The 24,766-nt window shown below is 38.4% G+C and overlaps 1 protein-coding gene across 7 annotated transcripts in view; it reads right to left on the bottom strand.

Moving 5' to 3' along the window:
* The window catches only part of LOC105228925 (dystroglycan 1), a 74,033-nt gene that overhangs the window by 29,564 nt on the left and 19,703 nt on the right, over positions 1-24,766 (bottom strand). For all 7 annotated transcript variants that reach the window (XM_049453406.1, XM_049453407.1, XM_049453408.1 and 4 more), the window contains exon 2: positions 3,436-3,851. In XM_049453406.1, coding sequence (XP_049309363.1) covers positions 3,436-3,567 — 132 coding nt within the window. In that variant the 5' untranslated portion in view covers positions 3,568-3,851. The remainder of the gene's footprint in view (positions 1-3,435; positions 3,852-24,766) is intronic.

The raw sequence follows: 24,766 nt of genomic DNA, 5'->3' as shown, positions 1-24,766 counted from the left end.
TGTATATAACCAAAATCTACCAGAATTTATGTACGCACGTATGTGAATTTTGTGTTAACAAGTCCAACTCCAAATATTTTCATGTGCCTCGTACACGGAAGCTGATTCTTGGAAGACCGCTATAATGCACTTTTATTTATTTAGATTTTTGGTAATCAACAAACAAACACACAAACAGCGCATACAAACAAACAAAAACAATTATAAAGCTATTAGCCCTCTTCTCCGTGGCCGTTTGATGTTTGGTTGCACCAGCGATTGCTCTGAAATGCAATGGAGTTGTAAATCTGAGGAAACACCCATGCCTAGTCTTAGTTGTAACCAAAAATACATACATACATACGTATATCGTTATTAAACATACAGTCTGCGACAGAAATGTTTGCTCTATGCCGCGTACGTGTGAAAACGCAAATAATATAGGAAAAACGTCAACTTCGGCTGCACTGAAGCTAGAATATTCTCCACAAATGAAAACAAGAAAACAGTTAACTTTGGTTGTACCGAGGCTATAAAACCCTTTACAAATACAAAAGATTCCAATGAAGAACTTAAGTTTGATCGTTCAATTTCTATGGCAGCTATATGTTAAAGTTACCCGATCTGAACAAATTCTTCGGAGATTGTACTGATGTCTTAAGCAATACTCCGTGCCAAATTTGGTGAAGCTACCTTGTCAAATAAAAAACTTTTCTATACAATAACTTAACTTAACAGTTAAATGCTAAAGTGGTCCGATATCAGCGATTTCGACAAATAACCAGCTTCTTGAGGAGAAATATATATAGAAAGAATTTAATTGAGGTTTTGCCTACTGCGATCTAGAGGCCACAATAGCTCTCATGTATCCCATATGGTCACCAATGTCTAGCACTCTGAATAATTCCAGGAGATTGCTGGCGCGACTGAAGTGATGTGATCCCTGTCCTCGTAGATGGATCCTTGGGCCTTAAGCCTGCTTCTACAAATTGCTGGGCAATCTAGAATCAGGTGTTCTGGAGTTTCCTGTTCCGTGTCGCAAAATCGGTAATTTGCACCAGAGACAAGTTGGACAAGAAGCCTACACTACAGAACGCGACAAGGAGATGGAATTTGTCTCGGGGAGGTTGGTCATATATCTAAACCTTGGCAGGTTGTAACCTTTCAGTAGTAACCCAGCCTGGCGCCTCCTTGTTACCTGCTGCCAGTGCAGTTCACTCTCTACTCTCTACTTCGACTGGAGCAACTTTTTTATGGTGTGGGGCCTCACCGCAATGCATGGTTATAGTCCCATCATTCTGGAAGCTCATTGCCGGGTACCCGTTTATACCCCGGCACCTAGATCAGGTGTACATTTACCCTCTTTGAGCTCTAACATGACTTTAAGTGCTGCGGTTGGGTAAGTGCGCATTGCTCCTGAAGCGCAGGCCCAGGCAAGCCTTTGCAGCTTCGATAATTGAAGGCCTACCAAAGACTGCGTTGCCCAAGCAACAGCTTCTTAAGTGACAATAGGCCTTACGATCATGGTATACAGCCACATGATGACATCTGCCTTGCAGCCCCAGGATCTGCCGGCTAGTCGTCTGCATATCATGGCTTTGGACAGTGCTAATTCCACGTGCTTATTCCACCGTATGGTTGAGTCTAATGTCAGGCCTAGGAAATTGACCTCCAACTCCCTGGCATGAAGTGTTACTTGATTTCGATCGTTCAGTTGGTATGGCAGCTATTTGCTATTTGTGGTCCGATATCAAAGGTTTTGACAAATAACTAGCTGAGGAGAAAAAGTGGTGTGCTAATTTTCAGATCGATATCTCTGCAATCTGACTTCGGACCTCTCGATTAGCTTTCGAGCATTTATTGCAAATTATAATAACTTTAGACAAATTAGAACTCTGTTTTCACTTTTTGGCTAGAAATTATTATTTCTACACCGGAACTATCGAAAGACTGGTGATATATAGAGTTATGATGTATGAAGAACTCCCTCTAATGAACTCAAATTCGATGAAGAGGAGGTTAAAACGTGAGAAGCCAGAAAAATATTCCCCACTTAAAAGTATAAGCAGGAGAGCCAGTTTATGTAATCCGTGATTCCAACAAGTTGACTTCTACTTTGTGTATGAGTTGGCTAATGTACGCTTTGAGAAGAAGTTGAGAACAACTCACGTTACCCTTTCGTAGAAATTTCGATTGTTACAAAGTCGAGGAAGCAAAGTCATTTAGTCTAGTTGGTAACTCAGAAGCCGTTGAATTTATTAGGCATGACATTATCTCCTTTGAGAAAGAGAGCAGGCAGGCTCCAAACACCACCTTAGTTACATGATAATTAACTTTTGACACAAATTGTTATTTTTTTATAACAGTGGTGTCTTTCTGGTAAAAGGTGGCTCCTATCATGTGCAGATTCCTTCAGAGAGGGGTGTATTCACTCCGATAGCGGACCGATTATACTGGGTTTCAGCTCGCTGACTGTACACTCAAAGCTAGTCAGGGAGTGTCTCAATGCATTAGCAATGGAATCCACCCGCTTTCGTTTTGGACTTATTTTGGAGCCCGGTCACAGCGTCATTACCGGAAACTACAAAGCGGACGAGCTCAGGATGATACCCTTAGCTTAATTTCATCCGATTAGAAGCGAGTCGGTAACCGGTTGTACTCTTGCACTCTTGCACTCTAGCGTTAGTGTTATGTACCTCCCGTGTGTTCGGCATCCTTCCATAAGAAACCCTCTGAAGTGCTTGCACTTAGCAAAATCAATCTTGCAGCAATTGTAGGCGTTGTGACTAAAGACTATCCAATAAATTCACTAAATAGTTTCTACTCTATGTACTCTTCTACTCTATTGCGCAGCTTTTGCCATACTGAGATTGAAATATTCTTCGATACCTTCTGCGAACCTAGCGTATTGCCTGAGATTGATATTGACCACTTTAACAAATTTGTGTTAAGCTTCGAAGAACTATGAGGATCTGGTTATCTATTTTTAGGAGTTTTTAGGTATCACATAGGATAAACGTTCACAGCTGTCCAAATGAAATCCATTGCTACCATTCACGCGAAGATCAAACCTGCCCTCATGTTGTTAAAAGAAAATAAATCTTTTCCTCGGCCTGAAACATCGCTTTGGACCAGATTTTGTGATAAGCTCAATGAGCTGTAGCGATTTGTAAGGGTCTTATGATCCATTATATTGTATTATATACCACAAGGACCGGAGTTCTAAGCTGTTTAAGTGAAATCCCTGTTAGAATCGACCCCCTCTTAAAAACCCCAACTTAAAAAACAACTTCATTCGAAAACATTTCTTATGATGTATATGTACATATTTTTAGCGCACACTGTAGCATATATGAATGCATGAAACTCAACGTCATAGCTAATGGCTAAATCGCCGGCATAGCAATAGCAGTCGGCAAATTACACCGAACAATCACTTAGCGAGTACATACATACCTGCGAGTCGTTAAAGTTGAAATCACGCTCCGCGCGTATAAAGCCCAGACAGCCGAGCCCGCACAGCAGCGCCAGCAGCAGCGTCGACGCTTTGCTTGATAACGCTAAGTCAAATTTTGGCATTCGTCGCATATTTACACTGTTTTTGTTGTTGTTAATATTGTTTGCTGTAAAGTGGAGGTGTTGCCACACTCCTTGAAACTGTAAATTAGTATTTTTGGCGCGCGCGCGTTCGTTTAAAGGCTTGCCGATATTTTTTCGGGTAAAATTATGAAAACCAAAAAATTAAATTGTGAATAAATTAAAAGACAGAGATCTCCAAATTCTGTTGAGCGTTAGAAATTGGCGTCGTTAGTCGTTTTGAGACAATTCGCGATTGCTTTAGCTGTGCTCATGCGTTCGTTTGTGTATTTTCACTGGAAAGAAGGTGGAAAAAATGGAAAAAAATTAATCAGAAGGTACAAACATATACATACATACATAATGACATAACACATATTTAAGTATAGATTTACAGATATCTGTATGCAGTTAGAAGGTCGAGCGCTTAATTACTAACCGAAATTTCATAGAAAAATATTAACCGAAAATAAAGTTGGGCAAATATCTGCACAGCTGTGCTTACATAAGCTTACGCACTTATTGCTTTCATACATACATACATGCATACATACGCATCAAATAAAAGCGTTTAGCATATTCTATTGCACATTAGGGTGGATCGATTCCGGACTTTTTTCGATTCGGGATTTCTAATAGTGCGGAAAAGTTGCCTTAGTACTTCCTGTGCAAATTAAATTCTGAGATTATACATTTCTACTGACAAACCAACAAAGGTAATAAAGATTTTGGTCAAGTACATACTTACAGTTTACTCACCTTTGTGGTTCTCAATAAGATTCAACAATTCAATCAAAGATAGCTCGCGCCATCTCTATGCTGCGCAAGGTTGTCGAGTCATCCATTCAACAGAATGCTTTCTTTGCTCTTCCTGATGAACGGATAGAAGTCAGAAAGTTGGCCCTTGACCGTCTTCTGGCAGCCAGAGAAGCAGAGTCTAACACTGTAAATGGAAGGGTTAGATGTAATAAAGTGCCAAAGCTGAATTTCAAAGCTAATAATTATTACGATATGATTAACTGGAAGACTATTACCTTGACTGTTCCACCAGTTCTTTGTTCAGTTTCTAACGAAGAACTCATAAAAGGGCTGTCGGGAGACACTGCAGAGGTATGGAAATTTAGTGAATTCCCCTCTCACACCGTGGCAGTCGAGAGAACCGTCAAACTGGTGACAGAGGCATCTTCTAAAGTTATTGGCCCCCAATCTCGTGATCGTTTTATACGCTCTACACTGAAATCTAGGCAACAAGTGCCAAAGTTTAGTACAAAATCTGATTTTATCAATAAATTTGACACAGATTCAGACTAAAACAAGCCTGACATATGGTTGGTTGGTTGGGTTGGGCTTGGGAGGAACCCGAAGAGCAACCACCTCCACGCGGTGGGTTCTGGGTGACCAATACAGGTTAGCTGAGAGCTGCAACAATTTTCACCTTGCGCTGTGGCGCACCGCATTTTCGCTCGTATCTCGGGAATGGTTCGTCCTACGGCGATGATCACATATACCATTTCGGTAGCAAATGACGTGACAAATAACTTTTGTTTTATACATTTTGCCATGAGATGCGTATTTCAGGCGCTAGGTAGACAATTTCACGATTTTAGGCGAATTTCCGAAATTTCAAGGCCGGAGTTGGGGTTGAAGATGCAATCCGATCTCAAAACAAAAAGTTGCATTGGAATCAGGAAGTACTAAGGCAACTTTTCCGCACCATTAGAAATCCCGTATTGAAAAAAGTCCGGAATCGACCCACCCTATTGCACATATGTATGTAGTTGTTCTGTGCGTTCTGTCGCTAAGCACTTCGATTCGCTATTTGCTCATCCATTTTTGATGTGATTTTACCGACTTAGCCGCCGTTCGGTTGGTTTTGTTTAACTTCTATGGCCAAAGTCACTTAGCGAGATTATTTGGCGGTAATGTGCCTATTGAGGAGGCAGCGGAAAGGCGGAATGGCTTATTCAATTATGCAAAATGATATATGTATGTATATACGGATATATACTTGTATTTATGTATATACTAAATACAAATAGCCCCCAAAAAATATTAATCAATACATCTCTTAATAGAGAATTGTGCAAAACAAGGGTAGAGGCGGTAAAAATATTTATTCGAAAATTAGTTTTTTTTTGTATTAACCAAATGCAAACATTTTTGGTACCAAATTAACTTATTTTCATTCATCATCTAAATATATATTAAGTCATCTCACAAATTTTTGATATGATTGAAAATTAAACGGAAATAACTTTATTGTATATGTGAGGCTTCGGTAGAAAAAGTCCATGAATCAGCAAGATTGATGGGGAGGAGTCGCTGGAGAAGAGACGCAGTGAGCTTTTTCACGGATGCGTCGAAGCTAGAAGAGAGAGTTGAAAGGAGAGTTTTCTGTAAGGAGCTCTACGTCAATCTCTTACTTTTTGGCTACTGGATCACTGTAGGTAGTTTTTTTCAGATAGAAAGAAGGAAGATACTGCTATTTAGGTCGTGGTAGAAGTCCTGCTACGAAGTGCAGTCGCATTCAGGAAGGTGAGCATACACTCTAATAGCAGGGCGGCAATACTGGAGCTAAGCTCGCTGCTCAAAGTCAATTAAGAAATGTCTGTGCTCACTAAAATTAGAATCAAGCTACTTCATCAACAGACTCGTTTGGTTGCCGGATCATAGCAGAATCGCTGTCAACCACAAAGCCGATGAGCTAACCAGAGGGGAGACTGGACACATTGGAGTGAGAAGGAGTTGGATCTCCGTTATTGTCTTGCCTTCTAGCATTGGACCTTAGCAACTCGCGTGCGCTTAGTAGACGTCGGCCGACGACTAGCTTCTGTGCGACTACGATATCTTCCTGGTCTAGAATATAATGTAGGAGATCTACTAAACTGGACATTGTCCTTACCCCAGCGCGCAGGGGGTAGAATTTGCACGCGTTAAGAGGCGACTAAAATCCAAGATGCAATATGTCTGCGTTTTTGTATTTGAAGTTCAAGCGACAAATGTCTACAGTCTTTGAGTTTGATGGGTGCTCAACTAGTTGTAGCAAAAGCTACAAGGTCTGACCGCAGACTTTAATCTGGTATTACGGGGAGCAGTTACCCCTTGAAGTTCGCTCCAATCTGTTCATTGGGTTTTGCGTTTTGGGAGATTCGTGGTGGCTGTAGTTTAAACTGAAATGCAGGTAGAATTGAAAATTTCAATTCAGTGTTGAGTCGCACTGCGGCCGAGTGTCGGACCCATAGACCGGTAGAAGTTTTATATTGGCCTCGAACTTGACTAAGGTGGAATAGGTGTCGCTTCCACCCGACCAATTGGAACCCAAAAATGCTCGCAAAAAGCATCCATGTGCTTTAAAAACGCACCATGAGGTTAGGTCGTTGAGGGCAACTTTTGTTGGACATTGTCTTACAGTCATTAATGTTTTAAGGCTAAAAATTCATTCAGGCATCCAGTCAATTGTCAAAGTTGTATGGACGAACGTGAAGTGAAAACAATCAGGCACCTTCTCCTCCATTGAACAATCTTTGCACGAGTGGGGTTGAAACATCTCGACACACCCGAAACTAACATTGCACACCCCAACAAATTTGCGATCGTCTCAAAGCACTTTCTTGATTCATAAACGACATTAAGATCAATTTTATAGGAGGTTTAGATACCACATAAAACCGGCGTTCTAAGCTGTCTAAGTGTGATCTCCATTAGGAGTCACCGTTTCACCTAACCTAACCTAACCTAACCAGAGTTTGTTCAAAAAAGTGACTCTAAAAATCACTTTGTAACATATTTTTGACTAAAAAGCACCGGAAATTGCCGCTTCGTTGAACCTGTTTTCTGTCGATCGAAGAAATAAAACAAAATTCGCTGTTGGAGCTGAAGGCCATCCAAAAGTGCTTATGGAAAGTTTCGAGGACTGGAAAAATTCTTGGCATAAGTGTATGTATAACATCTGGTGGGGATCACTTTGAAGGCAATGGTGAATAATTAAATATTTTACTACTGTATTAGTAGATGACACACTTGCATATTTTCTGCACAACACTGTAAGCATAATAGACTTGTCATATATCATTCATTTGACATCGTTAGTTCTTTACAAATAATATATTCATTAATGTTAATAAGATAATCAAAAATGTATGTGACATTTACCACTCGCGATTTCTTATAAAATATGCAGCAATTTATTAACCATTATCTTCATAGAGATATATACATATATTTATAAGTATGACAAGAGCTAATTTACCGAAAATAAAAAGGTAATCAAAAGTGATTTTAAAGCCATTAAAATACAATTAAAAAGAGTGGAAAAGAAACTGTTCGTACCAATTTTGGTATTCGGACCAGTAGCTGACACATAATTTTTATGTGACAATAAAACACCGACGGTTCCACCACCACTCTGGAGGGCCATACAACAACGGAAATGATTTCATTACAACTGTTTGTATGTAAATGTAATTAATTCGTTATTCAACACTACAGAACATATGATTTATGCCAACATATTTACATAACGACAATGCAAAGTGGCATAATGGCGCTTAGCAGTGGGTCAGAACTGATTATCATTAAACATTTACATCATTTGCATAACTATTGTCTGTCTATTGTCAGAACAAATGTAAACAGCGCTGTTTTATTCGATTACCAAATATTATAGTTATTTTACTATGGCAACTCTGTGATGGAAACGGTAATTTCTAATAAACGTTAGGGGCTGGGCTCGGGCTACTACAGGGCTTCTAATTGGGTACTTGATAAGCGAGATAAGCGAGCACAAAAGAAAACCGCTATGTAAGTCGGTTGTCCGGCAACCAAATGCCGTAAAGGACTTTAAAAACACCAACAAGTCAAAAAATGGGTCAAATATAAAACGAGTATTTAGTCATTAAAATGTAGCGTTCTTTTAGACGTGTGTTTTCCATTCAGACAAAATGTTTTTTCGGAGTCGGTCTTTTCGATAGCGATTAACTGATTTATACTCAGTTTGATACACCATTTCATAATGAACAGACTTACTACGGATCAATGTTTGCATATCCTGCAAATTTTTTAGTAAAATAATGGTTCGGTTCGTGCAATATTCGTCGACATAATCGTCCATCAGAGTTGGTAATTCGAGCAACCCTGCATCGATTTCGGACCATGTTTACTCTAGAGAATAATGCGCATCCTCAGAGAGGCTGTACAGTGCGCACCGTGGGCGCTATTGCTGCTGTGGAAATATTTTGCAGCAAAATCTTGGTTTGCGGGCTTATAAAATCCAATTCGTGCAACAATTGAAGCTGAACGAATAAGCGTGTCACCCGCTCGGTAAATTGGTCTAAAAAGAGATATCCATCGATCCCCAATTTCACAAGAAAGTTTTGTTCAGCGATACCGAGCTCCATCGCCTTGGTTTCAGTACCTTAATAAAGAAAATTGGAGTGATATAATGCACAAGCCATTGTTGAAACGCCGTTTCATCCACAAAAGGTCTTTATGTGGTATGCTCTGTGGGCAGAGAGAATTATTGATGCATATTTCTTTATAAATGAAGCCGGTCATTATGTCACAGTCAATGGGGAACGCTATAGACCTTTTTTACTCACTCCTTTTGTTCAAAGAAGACGTTGCCATACAGCGAACGAAACATACAATTTACTGAACTTTTGGAGTGCACATTACCTCGCCCAGCGGATCTTTGGTATAGCCTCCAAGATTCTTGCAATTTAATACCGCTGGCCTATGTTTTGTGGGCTTACGAGAAGTGTCTAGATTAGTCTAGTGTTTAGATTAGTCCAGCGCCTCAATGTGATTTGATATGAAAGTCTTGAGATGACCTCACGGAAAACTGCAAATCTTGGCCTGTGCTTAGGAGACTCTCGCGCCGCGATGTGACCTGATTTGGAAGTCATGAATGACCTCAGGGGGCACGGGCTGTCAGCTGGCTCCTTAAAAGAAAAGCAGGCACCGTTCTAGGTCAGTGGTTAAAGGACTCTCACGCCACGATGTTATTTGATTAGGAAGTCATGAGATGATCTAACAGGAAACTGGCTGCCAGCTGGCTTTATAAAAGAAAATCAGGCACCAAACCTTGGCTAGTGCCTAGGGGATTCTCACACCGCGATGTCATGTGATTTAAAAGTCATGAGATGAGCTCAGGGCAAGCTGGCTGCCAGCTGGCTCTATAAAAGAAAAACAGCCACTGTCCCTGGCCAGTTCTTAGGTGAATATCATGATCGATGTGATGTGATTTAAAAGTCATGATGCTAGGCCAGTGCTTAGGAGACTCTCACGCCGCGATGTGGTTTTATTAGGAAGTCATGAGATGATCTAACGGGCAACTGGCTGCCAGCTGGCACCAACATTAAAATATATGCGTTTTTTTCCTCTTTCATTTGTCCAAAGAAACACCCTAGGATTTTAGACACTTTCATAGAAATTTTATACCAAAAACCTTTTGCTTTAAAAATGAGGCAGCTTAAAAGCAGCCTAATTCTCGCTTGGAAATAATATCAAATGGGAATCGTAAAACTCCTCATAACTAAGTATATTTACAATAATAATCACATTAAAATGAGTTAAAGTGGAAACCGTGAACTGAAAAGCCCTTTTCGTAATAACAAATACAAACTTTTATTACATTTACAACTGTACATCCATATCTACATACATATGTGTAAATATATTCATTCCGCTTAACGCTGACTAAGCGCAAATCTAGACGCCTTGCCCAGCGCTGCTGCTTAGCACCAGAACGACAGACACAAATGTATTAATGACTTTGACATCAATTCAATTAGCATATGATTAGCAGCGAGTTTCAATGTTCTTGTTCGCCTCATGTTCGTAAACAAAGGCTTTCGCTTTCATTTCGAGCCAGTTCATGAATCGAAGAGGCCTAATTTTGTTGATGCTTTTGATATTGTATAACCATATTTACATAGCGTGATGTGCGATGTGTGTATGTATGTATGTAGGTAAATATGTAAATTTGGATCGAGACAGTCGCACTTATACTCTAATTATTGCCGGTATTAGGTAATTTCAAAGCGCAATTGCGCTGAAAATTGTATTTTAAGGCAGAATTTATTGAAAAATTTAGGTTATGTGACGTTTGCTGACTCTGAGAATATGTTATATGTACGTGAGGAGAGCTGTTGTTGAGAATATAAGTACTTATAGAAGAGAAAATGAAGAAAGTACAAAGAAAGTCTAGAGAGACTAAGTCTAAAAGAAATATGGTATCCACTGAACAGTAAAAATATTACGGAAGTTTAATCTTCTAAAGAGTTCTTTCCAAGACTCGGTTGAAAGGAGTACTTTATTGCAAAGCTCGAGGAAAGTGGCTGTCTATTTTAAAATGTTTTATTAATATATGTAAATTAATCGCCACTTTCAAGAACAGTTAAAAATTACCATAATACCGAGAAGTGTAAATAGCTTAGTATTGAAGGAATCTTAACATGTGTCACTATCCGCCAAACAAGAAAATGTTTCAAAGACTTCGACGTTTTCAAGGTTAACAAGCTAGAACTTTTAGCTTCTGTGAATTGCGAAGTAAACTTTCGGGTCTTTCGACAAACCTTTCGGCGATTGTTATGATACGAACACTGAATGCCAATGCCCGACAATTTACAATTCCTCGTTGGGTTCGGTTTTGGATGACGAAAGAAGAGTTCAAAAGAACTGTTCGCTGACTTCACTTCAGTTCAATAATGTTCTCTAGTTTATTAGCGGCTTTCATAGGTATTTCTAGGGCACTGCGGACTCCGCACACAATAGCACTTAATGCTATTTTACATCTAGGACCCACAGACATTGTATTGTATAGGTGTATTGCTGTGAAGCGCGCTCTTAGAGAAACTAAGCGAATAAAGGTGTCCAAACAAGAACACGTCGAAATTCTCACGTTCTTCACTAGCATTTGGGGCATTTGGGTCACTGCATCATAGAAACTTCTACAGATACCGACGAGGCATATGTGGTTTGAGAGCAATTGGTAGAGAGGAAGCGCGGTGATCTGTTTCACGGATGGGTCGAAGCTAGAAGGCAAGGTTGAAAGAGAAGTTTTCTGTAAGGAGCTCTCCGTCAATCTTAGTTTGATGCTACCGAACCACTGTTCCGAGTTTTTCAGGAAGAAGTGGCTGCTTTTAAGGTTGTAGTAGAGGATTTACTACGAAGTGCAGCCGCTAATCAGAAAGTGCACCCTTACCACCCTGACATTTTAATGGGACGGAGAACAATCTCCATTGGGTACTTACGTTCTAGTACTAGATCAATGGACCTCGCATGTGCTTAGTAGGTGCCGGACTTCGAAACGCTTCAATGCCACTACAGATCTTTTTGGTTTAGAATAGATTGCAGAAGATTTACTAAACTACTTCATCTTACTGCAATAGTAGTGGTTCTTACTGGACATCGTTCAATAAGAATTCTAAAAATCCAGTCAGACATCTAGTCAATCGTCAACTTTATGTGAACGAAGCTGAGTTGGAAACATCAAGGCACTTATTTCTCCATTATCCAGCCTTTGTAAAGCTGAGGATGAAACATCTCGGCTGTCTTACCCACGGCAAACCATAAGACATAGCCGAAACTGACATTAGCCGTCTCAAGATATCTGTGATAGGTTAAAGTGTTTTGTAAGGGGCTCATGATATATTATATAGGAGTTGTAGGTAACACAACGGACCGGCGTTCTAAGCTGTCCAAGTGAGATCCCTGTTAGAATCACCTTACCCCACCTAACCTAACTTAAGAGGCCTTTACACATACTAATAGAGATATTTGGAAAACTATAGAAATGTGCTGACCAAAATGTTTGAAAATAAATGTAAGAATATATTGTAGAACAATATTTTGTATGAAAAATTCTTCGAAATGTCATAAATTTGTCAAGCAATATACGGAAATTTATATAATAAAAAATTCAGTTTAAAAAGATTGTCATTCTCCTGAAATTCGCAGTCGAAAAAATAATTCAATGGAATTTAATAAACAAACATAACACAAAGCAGGTGCACACATACAAAGAAAGCATCATAGATACATATATACGACATTTACATACATATGTACAACATACATATACATACATACATACATTTGTATATGTAAATTCCATAGTTTTACGACAAAGTACATTCCATATTTTTAATCAGTCATGATAACAAAAAATACTTCACTTGCTGTTATTTCAATTATAAACTTTTTCCATAGTTGAGTACACACACTTTTACATACCCATATTTACATAAATACATACAAACATACATACATACATATGTACAACTATAAAAATCATGCGCACCCTATCTTTCGAAATTACAACATAAACTTCAAATTGTTTTAGGTAGACAAATCGGTTTCCGGATCGCATCCGCTCTGAATATGGCAGACACTCATAAGCCGAAGTCTTTGGCACTATCTATGCAGCAGCAGCAGCCCATTTTGTGTCGCACACCCCAACGGCAACGGCAAAGGCAACACACAGCACCGGCAACAGCATACATATGTTGCACCAACACATGCATGCCTCTCTGTATGTACGTGTGTGTGTGTGTGCATGAAAGCTGGGAAGTTAAAGTTGCCGTTCGCATTCGGCATTTTTCGCTCTCGGCCGGGCGTGTGTAGCAAGTCTTTAATGCCGACTGTGAACGTGTGGAAAATTTACGATGCCAAAACTGGGCCAACACTGCTCGTACAGTTCACAGCATCAAAAATTAAATTTTTTAAAACAATTATAAGCACAAACACATGCACTCCTATGCCTAATACCAATTTACAAATATATACACACATATGTATATGTTCATGTATGTAACGAGCTAGAAAGAATACATTTCTGAGGCAGTCGCTAGATCGTTCGTCGTCTACATGTTTCGAAACGAAATTAAGACGGCGGTATTTTATAGCAAGCTTTAATGGAGACTAATTTTTTATAGATCAGCGTATGAGGCAGCCATAGACAAATATACTAAGTGTGTATGTTTGTTCATATATATGTACATATGTACGTTATACGTAATTTTATTTGTTTTTTGTTTTGGTATATTGTCCAGCTATAATCTTATATAAACACATACACACATAGTATGTCTGATCTGAATAATTTCTTTGGAGATTGTAACGATGCCTTGGATTTCTTTAAGGTGCCTCGTCAAATGAAACAAATGTCCCATACAAGAACTCGGTCCGGTATCAGCGAAGAAAAAAACCTCGAAAACTGAGTGTCTTCTTTACAGACGAGCAGACGAATGGATGGATATGGCTAAATCGTCTCAGCTCGTCACGCTGATGAGTTATAAAGGGTGATCCATTTCGAGGTTTCCTTCTTTTTTAAATTTTCGTGATTCCAACATACAAAACAGTTATCCCTACAAGAACGTGAAAAAATGTTTAAGATCCCGTCTAAAGTTCGAATGATCGCACTTCCTCTTCCTTTATTCATTCGCAAATATCGGACACATTGCGAATAAAAAGGATAATAACTAGTTCTCCAAAATTGTTCGGAATCCCTGACCCTAATATATTAGTATTTCCTGGTCCAATTTAGGTCAAATATGTACCGTTTTGGTAGTCGATTTTCACAAGCTTCTACTGTTGCGAATTTTTCACGATCAAAATCATTCGTCATAGACAGAATCAGATAGTAACTACAGAATGTCAGGTCCAACCTACACGGTTGACCCAACTAAGCTCCTGGAGCTGCAGGCGAATCACTATCGATGTGTGAGGCCTGGCGTTGTCCTGATGGTACACAATCTCTCTCCAATTCGCCAAAGCAGCCCGCTTATGGGGAGTTGCTTACTTCAGATGTGCAGGTACTATTGTTGACAATCCGAATTAAGAGAAAATTATAAGACCATGACTCTCTGCCAATCTCACACATCAAATTTCTCCTGGCTTGGCGTTTTCGTGTTGGAACAAAATTCCTTTTAGGTATGTTGGCCACAGCAAGCAGCTTATGGGCGATTGCTAACTTCAGATGTTCAAGTCCAATTGTTGACAATTCCAATTAGGAGAGAATTGGAGGATGGAGTCAGGTATAGAAGCTCACGCAAGTGAGGAAAGTTCTCTGAACGTCATTTACTTCAGAGAGGCCAGAAACGATTTTTTTTACATATGGCTCAAGCAGCTCACGACTTCCAGTCTTAGACCAAGTATCCTCTGGGTAGCCTAAGAACATCCGTTTGAAAGCGAGCTAAAGTGAGAAGGCAAAAAAACCCCTCCGCAGGGTTGTGCGCTGGGTTTGGACCCGCCACATAAAAAAGCATACCAATGAAAAAACAAGCCTCGGATGAGTGACCCCCCTTTTAATGACGACCATGGCAAACAAATTAAGGACTACGATTTGAGGGCATGCACCTGGAAAGTCCGGTCCCTTAATTGGGAAGGTGCCGTTGCCCAGCTCATTGATAAACTCGTGAAAATAAAGGCTGACATCACCGCCGTTTAAGAAATGCGATGGACGGGACAAGAACTGAGACGAGTAGGTCCTTGTGGCATTTGCTACAGTGGCCATATAAAAGGGCGCAAGTTTAGTGTGGGATTCGTGCTGGGAGAAAGACTCTGTCCCCGAACACTATCATTCACTCCGATGAATGAACGTCTAGCCACAATCCCTATCAAAGTGAGATTCTTCAACATATCGCTTGCTTGCTCTCCTGCTCTCTGAGAGCACTTGTCAACAACTCGGTATAAGGTTTGAGAGTATCGAACGCTTTCTCAAAATCGATAAAGCAAAGGTAGAGAGGAGTTCGCCACTATACCGACTGCTCTACAATCACTCGTAAGGTGTTGATGTGATCGACACATGAGCGATGGGGTCTGAAATCAGCTTGTTCTTTACGTAGCCCATGCACCAGCGAATCATATAACTTTTTGTGAATTATGTGCGTTATAATTTTATTCACCATACTTAGTAGTGTTACTCCTCTCCAATTTTTACATACCGATAAATTTCCCTTCTTCTAGGAAGAAGAGTAATAACACCTTCTTTCAGCTCGTCTGGTATCTTTTCTGAGTCCCAAATATTTTAAGTAGAGGAAACAGTATACGCGCAGTCGTCCGAGGATCAGCTTTTGGGAGTTTTGGGTTGAAGTTATCTGGCCGCGGAGTTTTGTTGTTCTTTAATATAAGAATCTCTAATATTCCCATCGTGGTAGGATAGTTTGGAGTAGAAACAAAGAAATTTAACTTTTTTAACAAAATCAGGACGTGAGATCACCTCAAAACACTTATATTTTCACGTGAAATACTTAGCGGGGTTTTACTGTAACCCCAATGACTTAGTTTCCCAAAATCGTTAACCCTTTTAAGCACTCCCAAAAACAAGTCAAAACACCTAAGCGCCTACAAATTCTTTTGTACGTGTTCGTATGTAAATAAATTATGTTTGTATGTATGTACATATGTTTATACATATACTACATATTTGTGTGCACCTCAGTTTTTGGTCGAAAAAGGCATATTTGGTGGTGAGAATTTGAATGCAACGTTAGTATTTCGGCGCTTTGTCACCACAATGTCTAAGCAACGCCAAATAAATTGTGACGAGCACGCACTGCTGCAATGACCACACACACACACACATGCATATGTACATATATACAGGCATAAGGCACATTTATGCATAACTGCAAGCAGGTAAGCGGTACATGCCTGTGCATGTAACTTAGAACATAAAAATAAATAGAAATTGAATGCTTATTAAAATGCACGTGGTCAGAATTTGTATAATTAAAAAATAGGCGAAACGAACACGCACACACACAGCCATGCATAGAAACTTACTTAAAAGGCATTTACAAGCATTTACGCACGTCCGTCCGATGTAAATAAGTTGTTCAAACAGCAGAAATTTATGTTTTTTAATGGAACGGAAAGCATTGCGAGCGCTTTTCCAGGGAGAAAGCCGCGCGACACGCCTTTCGAGGTCAATAAAATTAAAGAATTATCTAGAAAACGACACACACTGCCTCAGCGATTCGAGCGATTCGCAGGCGTCAATGAAATATTAAATAGCCTGAAGTGAACTGAACGGGAAATTATGATTAATTTGCATGGGAAGATCGTGTTACGGAGTGCAGTGCTCGCGCCTTCGTACGAGGATTGTGAAATACGGTAGTTGGAAACGAAGCGCGGCAGCGGCATTGAACGGACGGACGAACGGATGATAGTGATGAAATGCATGCAAACTATTTAATTAAATATATTGAGTTGTTGTTGACAACTTTATTGTATGCTAAATTAGCAGAATGCTTTTGACAGCTGTCACAACAATCAGCGACGCACAGTTATGCAACAATGTTGTGGAAACAAAAAACTTGAAAGCATAGAACATGAAAGTACATGTAGTTGCTGTAACTGTTGACAGATCAACTAATCAAACGGAGGCGGAAGAAAATAATTTTTCTTGACACTGCGACACGAGAAGGTCATGTAAGCGTTGGGAACCAAGAATGCGTAGAAATTAACATAAAAACAACGAAATCGCTTTCAGCAATTATGAACCGAAAACCAATGTCCAAATTTCCTTTTCATTGGGGGTGTTTTTTTACATGGCGAGTCTCAAACCCAGCACACAACCCTGGCGAAGAATGATTCGCCTTCTCGCTTTGGCTCGCCTTCAAACTGATGTTTTTTGGCTACCCAGAGGATACTTGGTCTAAGATAAGAAGTGGTGAGCTGATTAAGCCATATGTAAAAGAATCGTTTCTGGCCACTACCAAGTGAAGGACGCTCAGAGAACTTTCCTCACTTGCGTGAACTTCTATACATGGCACCATCCTCCAAGGACAAGTCACTCAAAACACCGTGTCCTGCTATATGGTGTAGACTCATGGACAAGGACAACATCTTTTCGAGAGAAAGGTTTTGCGGAAGTTGTATGGTCCTTTGCGCATTGGAAACGGTGAATACCGCAGTCGATGGAACGAGGAGCTTTACGAGATATGTATGTATATGTACGACCACATGGACGTACATAATTCAAAAGATTTAGAGACAGCAGATACGGTTCTGTCGTCCGAATGGATGAAAACACTCCAACTCTGAGAGTATTCGACGCAGTACCCGCCGGTAGAAGCAGGGGAATAAGAAGACCTCCACTCCGTTGGAGAGAAGAAGGGGAGAAGGACCTGGACGGCACCACTTCCCACACATCAGATCAGTCTATGAGAGAGAACACTTCGGTGAGCTAATAATTTGACATTTTGGGCCGGTCGATTGGCCTCCAAGATCGCGTGATATCACACTGTTATACTTTTTTCTCTTGGAATATGTAAGTTTTAAAGTTTATAATCCCGCTTGGATTCAGGCCTTGGAGCAAAACATTACGCGTGTCATTCGCCAGTTACCAGTCGAAATGCTCGAACGAGTCATGGAAAATTGGACTCAACGGATCGACCATCTGAGACATAGCCACGACCAATATTTGAAAGAGATAATCTTCAAAATACTTATAAAGGCCAAATAATGATTGATAATAAACGTTAAGTTTGAAGTTTCTGTGTTCTGTGTTCTTGAAAAAAGTAAGGAATCTCGAAATGAATCACCTTTTATTATAGTAGTTGCTCCCAAAGGTAAAATTATAACTTTTTTAGAAAATAAATACTAAAGCTTTGAACTAAGTTTTGATCTAAACAGCGTTTCTAATTATTTGACAATGACTGTTTACATATATGATCGGGCATAGTCCATCGCCGATTCGATAATATATGGTGGGCAAATGTTGTAGCCAACTTATTCTAAGTTTATTATTTACACACTGGAGCAACAAACATTGCAGCCGATGCAGCTGTTGCCACCAGCGCCACCGATCGCCACACACAAACCAAAGAGTGCGTCTGTATGTATGTGTATAGGGTTGTGCGTCGTCGCGATACGCCCTAATGCTATAACAAATCTAACGAGCGGGGCAACAAAAATAGCAATTCATTAGCCGAGCACACACACACAAACATATGCATACATATGCGAGCATAACGCACATAGAAGCAGCACTGAACTCGCGCCAGCAACAACGCCACAGAGTCAGCGGCAATATTAACAATAAAATGAACTTAAAATGCAGCGAAGCATGCCATCATCAGTCAGACGGGAAGACAGGCTAGCAAGCTGGCAAGCTGGCGCTCCTCACATCCATCCAACGGCGGAGACACCAGCAACAGCAACACTAAAACAACTAAAGCAACAACAACATGTGTACCAACTATACACAAGCGAACCGGCCGCAACCGCTGACAGACACATCGAGGTCTCAACCGTAGGGCCATTGGGGGTGATTGAAATGTGGGCGGCAACAGCAGGCCGACGAGTGGGCCGGCCAACAGCCGCGTTGACGGTACGCGCACGGTGCCAGTATGAGTGTTTATCGACTTCCTAGCTCTCTCGAAGCAGTGTAAAACACAAATAGTTGACGTTGAGAAGGAATCAAAGTGTAAACAAAAAAATAGAAATCACAAAAATGTTAAATGCAGACAAGGAACAGGCGTGTAAACCAGTTTTAGTTGGACCAAACATTAACCCGCCACTTACTTATAGTGTTGAAAGAGGGGAAAATGTAATTTTTTGGGTGTTAAAAATTTGTCAAAAGCACAAAGGCTCGGCTGTGAAGTATTTTGAGTGTGTTACGATCTTGTAGCGGAAGATAAAGATCACTTCGTAGGCTCCCGCTGTTACCTTAACGAGATGGTACATATGTATGTATGTATGTACATATGTATGTATGCACGTATATATATACAAAAGCACGCATACATGTGTATACATACATATGTATATGTTAGTTATGTTATTGTTTTTCGATAACTTTTTTCGAAACTTATTATTTTTTGAATCTTTAAGTTTTTAAATTCTTTTCTATTTTTCAGCATATGCTTCATTGACGGACACGATTTTTAGTTTTTTCGATATTTTTCGATAACTTTTCATCGATACTTAATTTTTTTTAATTTTTAAGTTTTTAAATTGTTTTCTAATTTTGACATTGTATGCTTTATTGGCGATCGCGATTTTTAGTTTTTTCGATATTTTTCGATAACTTTTCATCGATACTTAATTTTTTTGAGTTTTTAAGTTTTCAAATTATTTTCTTTTTTAATTATAATGCTATTTTTAAAGAAAGAAAACTATATTTAAGCTTTCTAAATTTTTATTTATATTTTTAATAATGTTTTTTTGTATATTGCGTATTTAAATTAATCGTTACTTTTGTTACAATCGATATTTTAAATTTCTTAAATAATTTATTTTTTCAATAATCCTTTGATTATAGTTAGTCAATATTCTTTTTTCGACGGCATTTCATATCTTTCGATTTAAAGGACTCTCGACTCACAAATTTATCGATATTCCTTACCACTGTGAAATTATTCAGTATTTTAAAACAACGAAATTTTCTCAACAATTTCTGTCGAATTTCAGGGGCGATTTTTTGTAAGGGAAAAAATTTGCATTTTCTTGAAAATTTTTATCGATATTTCATTGGTGAAAAAATTGAAAAGTGCTAGACAATTTTCCTAGCATTTTGTTTATGTTTATTGCATAAAAAAATTGAATTATCTTCACAATATTTATCGATAGCTTATTTGTAGTTTTTCCATTATAATAAAAATTAAGTATTTTATCGATTTTTCATTAAAAAAACCAAAAACGGTTTTCGCATTTCTAAATTAGCCTGTGATTTGTATTTACGGAGTTTTCAAGTTTTTTATTTAGCTTTGTCGATTTTAATAAGCAATCATTTGAAGTTTTCATTAACTATAATAAGACAATTTTAAAATCGATACTTAAAATATCGATTTTTTAAAAATGCCCATGAATTAGGAAATCGATTTGATCACGGCACTGATCATTAGCAAAGCACGATCATTTAAAAAATGTATACTTAAAATATCGATAAATTTTCAAATCGATTAGTTCGAAAAACCGGTAGATTAAAATATTTATTACGTCAAAAATTTTATTTAATTTAAATATCGATTACATGATATCGAAGAAAAAAATAGTTATTATTGATGATTAAGATCAAAATTGCCTTAAATAAAAAACTATCAAATTTCAAACGCTGTAGAAAACACATACATACATACTCGTATGTATACACGTAAATACATGCATACATATGTATGTGTGAATCAGACTTCACCCAAACATCATTCTATTAAAATAATAACCCTTATTATTGATGAAATATAAGAATGAAATATAATCGTCTAAAAAGTCAGCGCCAAAGGGTTAATAACACCAAGTGAGATATGAGAAAGGGTGTTTTCAAAATAAGGTGGAAGATGATAAATATACATACATACATAATAAACACTCATATTCATCGATTTGCGAATATCATAGGCAACAAAAAGCTTTCGTAATACAGATCTACATTTTTACATAAACGTAAGTATGTGTGTAGATTGATTGCAAGAGCTACTTACCTGAATATGAAAATAAGCTACTTAATCGATAAAATGATATGAATAGTGTCTCAGGCGTAAAGACATGGTTCTTTTGCGAAAATTGCATGATGGTCCCAATTGAACTAGTTTCGCACCAGTTACCAAGTATTGCCTAAGTCTACCCGTATATGTTTGTTCGTATGCAGGCACTAAGGCGCAGCGATTTATTGGTAACATCGGCAAAACAACTGCAGTGACAGCACAACATACGCACATACACACACACGCATGTACAATAAATATGCGTTAAGCGTTTAGCTGCAGCGAGAAAAAGTGTCAAAGCACATACAATTAAATGTAAATGCGTTGCGGACTACGCCGCTTGCATTTCTAGCAGTTGGAATGCGTGTGCTGTGTTTATTTGTTTAAAAGGGTTTTGTGTGCGCTGTTTTATTGCTGTTGTTGCTGTTAACTTGTTGTTATGTAGCTCCAATTCCCGTTGCAACACGATGTCGCGACTCGCGATCGTTGGCCTGAACGACTAGCTAACAGCATGATAGAGAGAGGGAGAGAACACTTTGAGGAGTTCATAAATAAAAGCAACGAGGCAATAAACACAAACACACATAAAAATTCATGTATGCATGTTTGTATGTTTATTTATTGTAAGCATATCCCAAGAAAATTCAGCTTTGTGGCGAAGAGAAATGAGCGAACACATCCAACGTCGTGCATTGGAATTCACTGGCTGAGAAGCTTGCTAGAACATACCCACATACATACATACAAACAAATAAACAAATGCATGTTTGTATGTATATTTTCTTGAGTGTAAATTAATGTTGCGACCAAAAGTCGGCGTCGTATCAGTTTTCTCAATTCTGGCCAAAAAATTTGTTTGCATTCTACAAGTCGAAAAGATAGGCCACAGCTGTCGTAGTGGCAAGTGGGATCGAGCGGCAAGAGGGAGGTGGAGCAATATTTTCAAAATTTACAAATTCTGTATATACATACATATGTATGTATGTATGTATTTGTATGTACTTGTGTATTGCATTTGAGCTTGTCGACAGACATTTGCATACAACCAACTGCATATTCACCTATTTACGTGCGTTTGTATGTACATATGTATGAGGGCAAGTGCAGTGTGCAATTCAAATTTTTATGTGCAACAAATGCACGGAGGAGCTTACAAAAACGCAAAAAACACGAAAAACAAGCAAGGTAAACATTTTAAAATTTATTATCATTTATTATTATAGCTTCGATGTGAAAATGAACGATTTCTTTCAATAACCAAACTTATTTAATATTTACATCATGTGGCAACACGAAAAAAAGAAAAACATTGTAAACTTCAGTTGGACCAATGCTTTGATACCCTTCACAAGTCGAAAAATTTACCATAAAAGATCTTGATTTGGAGCGGTCAGTTTTTATGGCAGCTACATACATACATATGTACATATGTATGTATATGCTATAGTGATCTGATCTGAATAATTTGCGCGTAAGTTGTAGCGTTGCTTAGGAGAATAATACATGCCAAATTTCGTGGAGATATCTCCTAAATTGAAAAAAGTTTTCATACAAGCACTTAATTCAAGTCCTTCAGTTTGTATGGTAGCTATATGATATAGTGGTCCGATATCGGCGATTTCCACAAATGAGCAGATTCCTGGGAAGATAAGAACGTGTGCCAAATTTCGGATTGATATCTCAAAAATGGGGAACTCAACTCGCCACCATTTAGGTATATATTTTATAAAGTGTCTGACATTTCGTTCTGAGTGTTACAAACTTTGTGCTGAACTTATTATACCCTGTTGAATTTAGTAGTAATCAGTTTCTTCTTAAAAAATGATCGAAGCCCTTCAAGTGCTTCACTAATCCAATATTTTGCAATAATTATACCTAGAAGCTCGGTTCTACGCTATCATAATATCTCGGATATACTCCTATGAGTAAAAAATAGTAAGAATTTGTTCATAATTTTAAAATTCTTAATTTGTTCTTCAAAATCTATGTCATCCCTCTTAAAATAATCCGCCTTGGCTCCAAAACATTTGTGCCAATGTTTTTTCAATCATCAAAACTGTTGTAACGATTCACGTTTAATGTCTTCAATTTACTCAAAATGGTTTTCCCTGAACGGTCGTTTGAGTTTGCTGAATAGCCAGAATTCACATGGAGCTAAATCTGGTGAATACGTTGTGCCGACACGATATTGGTTAAAAATATAGCGAAAAAATCACGAAGAATCAATGCAGTATGCGACGGTGCATTATCGTGGTGCGAAAACCAAGAGTTGTCGGTCTATAATACGGGCTACTTTTTACGAATAGCTTCGAGCAAACGACGCATAACACTCAAATAGTATTCCCTGTGGACATTTTGGCCGGTCGAAGGGATTTCGGAGTGCACCATACCTCGATAATCGAAGAAAACTGTCAACATAGCCTTGATTTTTTTAGCCTTCGGCTCACCTTTGCCACGATATTTGGCCGATTGATGATCTGTTTCCGGGTCGTAAGCATAGATCCAAGACTCATTGCCTGTAATAATATGTTTCATGGCAACCTGGTAGTCGCAAAGCATTGTTTCACAGACGTTTACACGACGCTGTTTATGGAAAAATTATAATAATTCTGGAACCAATCTGTCGTGCTTTCACTTTTCTTAGGTCCAACTGATTTTTCAAAATAGTTTTCACTGATATTCCAACCATGCCAGTAAGATCTCTGACTATTAATTGTCGATTCGCAATCACCAATGCCTTTATTTTATTGACATAATGATCATCATTTGATGTTGATGGCCGTTCTAGACGTGATTCGTCGTCAACGCATTCTCGACCCTCTTTGAATACTTTGTACTAACCAAAAACACTTGATCGCGATTAACAATTATCACCGAAGGCCTTTTCCAACATTCTGAACATTTCGGCATCTGAAATTTAATTCCGCACACAAAATTTAATAAAACTTCTTTGGTAAATAATTTCACTCATCATCAAATTGTACGAAATGTAGATTTCTAACCACAATGCGGAAATCACAATGAACATTTCTGATGAAAATTACTATATTCCTCCATTAGCAGCCAAGATTAAAAGTGATTTGATTTCTTAGGTATTTTCTTATAAGATTTCATGAAGTTTCAGTTGATAGCTCAGACCTTCGGTACTGTAAACGGAATTTTGCAATGAAAATATTAATTGAATTTATTTTTAGAATTTTGATGTCTTTTAAACACTGTATTTAATGATATGTACATACATATATATGGACTTATGGATCAAAATATGTACATATGTATATGTGTATGCACATTCCACATGCGAGAGTGCATTTAGACACCGATTGGTGGGTGCAGAAATTTATGGCGCAATTCGGTTGCAATTTCTTGCATATGAGTAGATGCAAATATGTATCGGAATGTGGAAACTTGTATGTGTACGTATGTACATACATACATATTTGTTTCTCGATGCACAAAAATCTAGAAATTGCGGTGAGTAGAATACAGCGAGAAGAAGAAAATGTAAACAACATTTGATTTTAAAAATTTTTGGAAATAATTAAAAATTGTTTAAGTCTGACTAAATTGCGAGGTATGAATGTATACATAAGTATGTATATAGGCAATAGAATCATAAAAAGAAAACAAGCGTTAACTTCAGTTGCACCAAAGCAGTAATTCTCTTCAGAAATGCGAAGATTCTTTAAAATTCTTTGATTTTGAACGGTTAGTTTGTATGGCAGCTACATATGTATGTATGTATGTATATGCTATAGTGGCCCGATCTGTACAATACG

The sequence above is a fragment of the Bactrocera dorsalis genome, chromosome 3 (assembly GCF_023373825.1).
Source record: "Bactrocera dorsalis isolate Fly_Bdor chromosome 3, ASM2337382v1, whole genome shotgun sequence".
Lineage (NCBI taxonomy): Eukaryota > Metazoa > Arthropoda > Insecta > Diptera > Tephritidae > Bactrocera > Bactrocera dorsalis.
This window is presented reverse-complemented; position numbering and strand designations above follow the sequence as displayed.